This window comes from Eucalyptus grandis, chromosome 2 (assembly GCF_016545825.1).
Source record: "Eucalyptus grandis isolate ANBG69807.140 chromosome 2, ASM1654582v1, whole genome shotgun sequence".
Taxonomy (NCBI): domain Eukaryota; kingdom Viridiplantae; phylum Streptophyta; class Magnoliopsida; order Myrtales; family Myrtaceae; genus Eucalyptus; species Eucalyptus grandis.
Window position 1 is genome coordinate 23,001,968 of NC_052613.1, and position 8,751 is coordinate 23,010,718.

General features: G+C 40.4%; 1 protein-coding gene across 1 annotated transcript; it reads right to left on the minus strand.

Annotated features, from left to right (window-relative positions):
• Positions 1-3,790: 3,790 nt before the first annotated feature.
• Positions 3,791-7,462, minus strand: LOC120290296 (protein CUP-SHAPED COTYLEDON 3-like). Its single transcript, XM_039306183.1, has 3 exons — positions 7,103-7,462; positions 5,374-5,639; positions 3,791-4,514 (listed from the first exon to the last, which is right to left on the minus strand). Exons 1-3 carry the CDS (start codon positions 7,269-7,271, stop codon positions 4,029-4,031), a joined length of 921 nt encoding a protein of 306 aa, XP_039162117.1. The 5' UTR covers positions 7,272-7,462; the 3' UTR covers positions 3,791-4,028.
• Positions 7,463-8,751: the final 1,289 nt, after the last annotated feature.

Genomic DNA, 8,751 nt, shown 5'->3' on the forward strand with positions numbered 1-8,751 from the left:
TTGACTCATTCTTCAACTGGAGTGGATTGGAGCCGAATCTGAATAAGAGTGAAGTGTTTTTATCCGGCGGATCGTTTGGCCTTCGAAATGATATCTTGAACAAGCTTGGATTCCAGGTTGGTTCTCTCCCCTTTCGGTTTCTTGGCGTCCCGGTCATATCCGCAAGGCTAGGTAAGGCGGATTGTGTAATGCTAGTTAATGCACAATGTACTCGTGTCCGACCCATAGATTCCCGTCGTTTCTTGGTAGACTTCAGCTCATTAAATCCGTGCTCTACTCTATTCAAGTCTTCTAGGCAAGCGTTTTCTTTTTGCCATGTGCTGTGTTAGATAGTATTGAGAAAATCCTCCGCCAATTCCTATGGAAGGGACCGATGATGGGTCCGGAGGGGCCAAAGTCGCTTGGTGCGATGTATGCCTCCCGAGAGAAGAGGGAGGGCTCGGTATTCGTACCTTAAAGGAAAATAACGTTGCATTGATGCTTAAGCACATCTGGAAGCTTTTCTCGGACAAAGAATCCCTGTGGTGTAAGTGGATCCACTCCACCTTCTTAAACCGCAAGAATTTCTGGATAATCCTGATTCCGACTTATTGTTCTTGGGCTTGGAAAAAGCTCCTTCGCCTTCGTGATGTTTATCAGCAGCATTTTAGATGGAGGATTGGCAATGGCAGGTCTGTGTCGTTCTGGTTTGATCCGTGGCATGATAATGGTCCGCTCAACCACCTATTCTCCAACCAGGAAATCTACCGTTCGGGCATCCCTTTGCTGCCTCAAAGAGCCGATGCTTTCTTTTCGCCTTTGGGCTGGTATGTTATTAATATTATGGCCAATTGGTGGGAACCCCTCCCTGAGTTCAACCAACAGGCGGACTGCTTCCAATGGATTCGGCACCCCTCGGGGCGTTTCTCAACAACGTCTGCTTGGGAATTATTGAGGCCCAAAGGAAATGCTGTGCCTTGGTCCTCGTTCGTGTGGAACTCCTCCATGCCGCCGAGATACCAAACCCATTTGTGGCTTATCACCCGTAACAGGCTGCCAACGCAGGTTCTGCTCTTCTCCTATGCTAGGATTCCAGCAGCTCTTTGCCCGTTTTGCTTATGCAGGCCCGATTCGGTGGACCACCTCTTTTTCGCGTGCCAAACTCCGGGTAATCTCGCCTCCTTCTGGGCTGCTAAGTTTAACATTTTGTGGCGAAACAAATCCTAGCGTGAGAACCTTGATTGGGCGTCCAAGCGCTTCTCGGATAGGAGCTTCTATCATTCTCTGGCTCGGTTCAGTTTTGGAGCCCTTTGTTATATCATCCGGGAAAGAACGTAACAATAACATCTTTCGAAATCGACTCTTTTCCTCCCGGTGGGAATTAGGTTGGTTTATCTCGTGCCACGATGACATTGGCCTCTAATGCTCAACCAAAGGTCACAAGGCAGAAGAACCTCCTCCCTCTTTCGATTTGCTCCTCGGTACTTCTCTCGACCCGGACTCTCGCGCATTGCTGCAAATGCAGATTCCCTTTATTTCGAATAAGTCCGATACATCGGATGAAGAAGAATTTGAAGACATCACCTGGGGATAGTGAATCTGTTTCTCTGTGTAAGGTGGCCTCCTCCATTCTGGAGGAGCGTGATAAAGCTCCACCTCAGAAGACTATTCAGGATGCCCCTATACGTCAAAAAGGAATTCTTCGATCTGAATCTGCTGATGCGAGTGTTCCTGTAGGCCCTAAGCCTATGCCACCTTCGGTGAGGAAACGAGGTGGCAGGAGAAGGTAAATTGTTATTCTTCTATGTTTTTTGGTGTATGGAATATTAGGGGTCTTGGAGACGCCCTCAAGCAAGCTGAGATTAGAAATTTTGTGAGGACTAATCGCCTTTGCTATATTGGTATCCTGGAGACAAAAATCTCCCCTGCTAATCACTCCTCTGTTTCGGCCTCCCTTCTTTCGGGCTGGTCCTGGTCTACGAATTATTCCCACTCGATTAGGGGTTGTATTTGGGTGGGCCGGAACCCCTTCACCGCTTCTTTTGTACCTCGCCTTACGCTCGTGCCATTCATGGCCGGTTAGAGTGTCTTATTACCGGTATTGCTTTTAATATTACTATTGTTTATGCGGAGCACTCCTGCCCCGAGGAGGTCGCTCCGGGATGATCTCGATCTCAACCAGCTCCCTTTGTTTGGATATCCCTTGGATTGTTGCTGGCGATTTCAACACCATTCGTTATGCTACGGACAGGGCCAATATGTCTAATTATTGGATTCCAGCTTTTGAGGATCTTCGTGAATGCCTTATCCAAGCTGGATTGGATGACCTCCATTTTATTGGTAATAGATTTACTTGGTCGGCTTCATCTGGTCCTATCCGAAGGCAAAGGAAGATAGATAGAGTTCTCACCAATGCAGCGTGGAACTCGGTCTTTTCCTATTCGGAAGCCAATTTCCTGCCCCCTGGAGTGTCGGATCACTCCCCTATGGTTGTCCGAATTCTTCCTATTCCTAACTCTCGCAGACCATTCAAGTTCTTCAATTTCTGGATATCTCACCCCAGCTTTTTTGAGTTGGTTGGCCAGGTTTGGGAGCAACACGTCTCTGGTTCACCTATGTTTGTCCTGTGCTGTAAGCTGCGGACCCTCAAGCGCAAACTTAAGCTGCTAAACAAGGAGGCTTACTCTGATATATCTACCAGAACCACTGATGCTAGACGTCTTCTTCTGGAAACGCAGAATGCTATTCAGCTCGACCCGCACAATCAAGCTTTGGCTGACGTTGAAAAGGAGCACCTCCATGTCTTCTCTGATCTTCGCCTCAAGGAAGAATCCTTCTTTAGGCAGAAGTCCAGGGTGAGATGGCTCAAAGAAAGTGATTTAAATACCAGGTTCTTCCATTAGATCGTTACATAAAATATAGCCTATTTCCTTACATCCGTCTCACTTGATTAAGTAGTTGTAATTTCTAGAATGCAAAACATTCATGCATTATTTGAAGTTAGCTTATACCATTAAATGAAGAAACCCCTCTCCTGATATATATGTTATTGATAAAAATATTGCTAGTTAAAGTATAATGATTTTATTTAATTAATTTGATTTAGTGCAGTAAAATATTGCATTGAACAAATAAATTCACTTAGTTTGAATAATAAACATTTTTTAATAAATTATACCTAACTTATAACACAACTTCATAAGTTTTTTTTTTAACTTTTAATTCTGAGGAAATTTGACAGAATAAATAATTCATGTTACTTTTACGGTCCAGAAAAATTATTTATCGCAAACTTGCGATAAAACATTTAAATGAAAGTAGGTTAAGCTCCAACATAGTGAAACATGGATAATTTCATGTTTTGTTTAGGTTTATTTTCTACTTTCTTGAATAGATTTATTTCATACACAACTTCCAGTATCGTACACCAAAAAAACAAAAATTATCTATGTTTTACGTGCTGAGGAAGCACAACGTCATAACATCTTTTCTGTGACATATTAATGTGTTAGGCCTTCACCAAAGTTATGATATTCTTCAACAAAATTATAGAATATTACCATAATATATATCTGATCATTTCTCTTGCATCAGCTAAAAACAAAGAAAGTTTGGCGCACAGAAGTAATTAATAAAGTTATGACATATTAATGGATTGCTAACAATTCAAAGATATGTGCGCTGAAAGCACCGGCTAAATAATTAATAAGTAGTTAATGTTTGTCGCACAGAAATTTATAGGGGATGACCTTCATCGTTGCCAAGATAAAGTTCAAAGACTCGCGTCAAATTCCGTGATTAGCAAGAAAAGCACAGGGAAATTTTGTCCATCACTCATAAAGAATTTGACTTTACATCATTTATTTACAACATTCCATATGCTGTGAATTATATGTAAGGTAAAACAAACCAACCTACCAAACCTAGCACAACCTCTCTCTCTCTCTCTCTATCCTAATGTGTAACCAAACAAGCATGATTAAGATCATAACATCACACGCGAGAAATGGGGGTACTCTTTTCTTTTAATTTTTCTTTTGTAGCCTAAATCATAGGAAAACCACACTATGATCCATCTCAAATCTCACGTTCTCTCTGCCTAGGTTCGAGGAAACCCCATCGACGATGCTACTCTCTTCTAGGTTGGCGTCCCAAAGGAGACTGTACTCGTCGTCATCGACAACGTTGGAGTCGATGTCCAACATCATATTGGAGACCAGGGGCATGTTCCTTTCTTGATTGTTATTTGAGCAGTGAAGAAGATGGAGGAGAGAATTCGAGTTGTGGTTGTGGGGATGGTCATGGTAATGGGTTGAGCTTGAGGATAGTGATGAGGTGACTGTTGAGGGATAAGAGTGATGATGATGATGATAAGGCATGGTTGGGATTGGGTCATTTGGAGGAGATTCGAGAGAAGGTGCAATATTGAAGGTGGTGGTGGTGGTGGATGGTGCCTCAAACATGTAGGGTGGGCTTAGTTTGTCACTGCTCTCTGCCTTGCTTCTGTGAAACACTCTGCACAGTACCCAATCCTCCTGTGTGCAATATATATCAAAAGACATGTGAGGATTCTTATTTGAAATAGGGTTGACACAAATATTAACCAGGGTTATTGAATTATTTCGCTATGTCAAAGGCATGTATATAGACAATCATAGTTCGACAAAGAATGAGAAACTTTTTTTTTTTTTTTTTTTTTTTAAGAGCAAAAGGCATTCAGATTTTATTCATTTCGACTAGTTCTGGATGCATGGTGATCGCACTGTCCAAATGTTTAGAGAGAGAGAGAGAGAGAGAGAGAGAGAGATGGTGAGACTTACATATAAGTCGGTATCCCGAAGAGGAAGAGTGACACTATTTTCAAATAGGGTTAGCCCTAAGGTAGAATCAAGCAATGACTTCTCTGAGACATGATCACGTGACCACTTGGGAGACAAAAAAAAAAATGGACAAGAGGGGCAATTTCCTGCAACTTTCCTGGGAAAACTCTCTCTCTCTCTCTCTCTCTCTCTCGTGTAACAACGTAAGTGGAGAATCAATAAGAGAATGTCTAAGGTTAGTCTCCTATTTAGAGAACACGATGTTTTCATTTCTCGAATTGTCAACCTCAATCTTATCTACGCCTACCCCCCCTCCGGTTCTCTCTCTCTCACACGCATGCCGTAACTTGAAAGCACCGGAACCACAATGAGAACTATGGAATATGGATGACCATTAGAAATTTCCAACAAACACCCTTGATTTTAGGATTCATGTGCGACAAATTGAAAAAGGAATCGAATCTTATGAACGGTGCTTGTGTAAAACATTTTCTTTCGCTCAAGTAGGCATAATAATAAAAGTCCAACAATCGTAGGGAAAAAAAGTAGAAAAAAAGAAGGAAAGCCTTCGCACCTTAGGAGCCATGTGTGGAGTCTCCAAGCGGAATTCATGCATAATCCAGCCTGTTTTGATCCCATTCGGAGCTCGGTTCTTGTAGAACACCAACGTCTTCCTCATCCCCACGATTTCGCGTGTCACCGGATCGTGCACCGTTCGATCCTTCCCCGTAGCTTTCCAGTATCCCGTTGTCGTGGCACGATTGGTTCGGAACCCGGTTGCATACTTGCGGTCCCGAAAGCTGAAGAAGTACCACTCACTGGCATTGAGCTTGGCCATATCTGTTGGTCCACATCACAAGTATACGGTAACACATCATCCCCAAAGAAATAGGTGCTCTCAAAATGAAACCGTATTTTCGTACAAATTTATGTATTCAAGAATCAAAATAGGAAAAAAAGAAAGAAAAAGAAATTGCTTTTACTTGATCTTATCTACTGTCTCTCCTTTCCATCAGTTATAATCAAAGTTATTACCTCATGTAATCATATAATATAATTGGCCACGATATTAAGATTGGATTTCCATAAACTCATAGTAACCATGCTTTGATCATAGTCGATCTCAGTAAGCCCATGTCTTCTTTTTGCATATAATTATTGAGTGCAGATTAATTTAGGACCGTATTAAAGACAAAAATATGCTCCATATGTGAAAGTGATAGACAATATACTCTCTTTCTATATATTTGAACTTTTAGAGCCTATAATAATGTGGCAACTGTTTTGGAAGATATTAATTAACACTACGCAGGAAATGAATCTTGGTTTGCAAGCTCAAGCGGCCTGTTGATGCTTTAGAAAGAATTACTTTTTCTCGACAACTTTTCTAAAAGTTGTTGACCTTTGGGGCTCCTTTTTCTCTGTTTGTAAACTAGAAGCTTGGGCTGAATAAAGGAGACGAAAGAAAAGGAAAGAAAAGAAAACCGAACAGGTGTTTCAGACATACAGTAATATAATATCGTGTCTTACGGTGATTTCATGATAAGTTCGAAAAAATCATGAACAACCAAATATTCTTCTACACGTTGATATATCCAGATACTTTTGAAATTTTCTGAGTGTTTCATGTCGAATAAAAGATTAGAGTTCATGATTATGGTATTAATATACAAGTATATCGATATAGATACGTTGTGTATATATGCATATCTCCCCCAGAAGCCCTCTTAAAGACAGTGCCTAAAGATGCTAAAGAAAGATGACAATAAGAAAAACGATTTGCCATAGGAGTAAGATACTGAGATGTACACCATAGCAGAAAAGAGAGAATATCAAGATATATATACTGTCTAGCGTACATGTTTCTTTTCTCTGTTCTGTTTGAGTTTACATATAAAATAAGGGTGGAGTATGTGTGCGTTTCTGGCAAACAAAATAGAGATACACAGGTCAATGATTCCTTCACATCCGAGAATAAAAGTTCATCATGAAAAAGAAAACAGGCGAGTATTATAATGACCAATAATATACAGCGCCTAAATCCAATTATCCTCAGAAACCTAACAATTTCTGTCTCTGTCTCCCTCTCTCTCTGGGGTGAGGTTGTCTGTGTGTCAGCGCATTTCGAGGGCAAAAAACCAAGAAACAAGGCAGACATGTGGGCAAAAGATTTCAGAGGCCTTGAAACCAAGCACATGCATGCATGTCTCGAGCTTATCCCATCGAAGGAAACAAAAAAAAAAACAATAATAGAAAGAAAAAAAGAAGGAACCGATACGAAAAACCACACAAGAAGGAAGTACCAGGAAGCTGCCATGGCTCACAAGTGTGCAAGTCAATCTCGACCAAAGTGCCCTTCAAGCTCTGCTCATTGGCGATCTTCTTGTACAGATAGTGACACACCAACTCCTCATCACTTGGGTAAAACCTAAACCCAGGAGGCAGTGTTGCTCCAATGTCTCTCAACCCCATTAATCCAACTAAATCCTCGCTTTTCTTTTGTGGGTATAAATTTGGTGATTGCAGATGATGATGTGGATGATGAAGATGATGATAATAAAAATAATAAGGAAGCTATGAGGGAGGGGAAGTTTATACTTCTTTTGGCTCTTGGGATTTGGAAATATTCTAAAGAGCACAAAGCGATGGCCTTTTTATACTGCAAGGTCGACGGTGCATGCCTTTGCCTATAAGAAATTTTCCGCATTATTATATTGAGAGGGCATTTCTTTATTTATTTTTAATTAGGGCATGAAGTCACAAGAAAAACCAAAGTTACAAGAAATCTCCCTCGAGAGAGAGAGAGACAGAGAGACAGAGACAGAGAGGGCACTGTTCAGTGGTGCAATTGATGCAACCTATGTACAAAAGCCAAGCCCAATTTTTATTGAGAAACCTTCCAAAATACTCCTTTTCATCTACGTAGTGAATTATCGGTTATATTATCCCAAAAAGATTATGATCTCAATATTTGTCAAGCGCCTTCAAATAACATGGATTTTTCTGTGGACGATAATTCGCAGGCAGCATGCAAAATTCCAAAATATCTTGCATGATTTTGCTATTCTTTCTTTCGCCTCCTCTGATCAGCAAACAAGTTTGCAATAATTTATGTGATTAATTTCTCCATTCATACTTTAGATAAGTTCAAGTTTTGGATCAGCTTCTTCTTTTCAACGTCCATTCTTTTTGCTGTTAACTTATATTCATGCGAGAAGATCAATGTACAAAAATGGTTATTGCTATGTTTAAACACGTCCAAGACCCACCAAAAACACTAGAAGTACTCTAGTCCATGATGTGCCTCTTCCTAACATATTGTCTCAAAGAATCACATGCTTAAACAAGGAAAAATCCAATAGCACCTATTGGATTATATATGTTAAACCTTTGTGGTCCTCAGTATTATTTTTATTTTCCATTTTTATCTCTATCAAGCGAGATATAATCAATCTTTTGGATAGCGTCCCCAGCTACAAAACATAAAAACAAGAAAAGTAATAGGAAAAAGTTAGCAAACACTTGAATCTTGTAAGGGATTGAAGTGGCTGCTTATTCTATATTGGTGGAAAATCTGCTAACCCGTTTACATTGTTGTCGGACGTATATGAAGCTTGGTGTTTTTATTAGGTCAAATCAGAATTAGAAAAATTGGTTATTAGTTTCTAAGTAAGTCCATGATTAAAGTTACATCACAAACGTGTATTTGATAATCAATTAGTCTGGCCATTCTTATGGGGGGTCCCATCTTCTCGTCGACAATACGTTTGTCCAAAGGAATATGGTCCTGAGGCACGTGAACCATTTGATCTGAGCTGCAACAGCAACGACCATTAACGGAAACAAACCATCTTATACGCTGTAAAAATATAAGTGATTATAATACGATGGAATTAGAATAACCTCACGTCAGCTCGATTTTTCAATCACACAAGGATAATCGAATCAGTCT

Bases quoted from the DNA above. Each gene is read 5' to 3' on its own strand.
- LOC120290296 (XM_039306183.1), bottom strand. From the start codon at position 7,271: ATGGGGTTGAGAGACATTGGAGCAACACTGCCTCCTGGGTTTAGGTTT. The intron at 5,640-7,102 runs GTACTTCCTTCT...GTGGACCAACAG, and splicing joins TGAGCCATGGCAGCTTCCTG to ATATGGCCAAGCTCAATGCC. The intron at 4,515-5,373 runs GTGCGAAGGCTT...TATTGCACACAG, and splicing joins CTCCACACATGGCTCCTAAG to GAGGATTGGGTACTGTGCAG.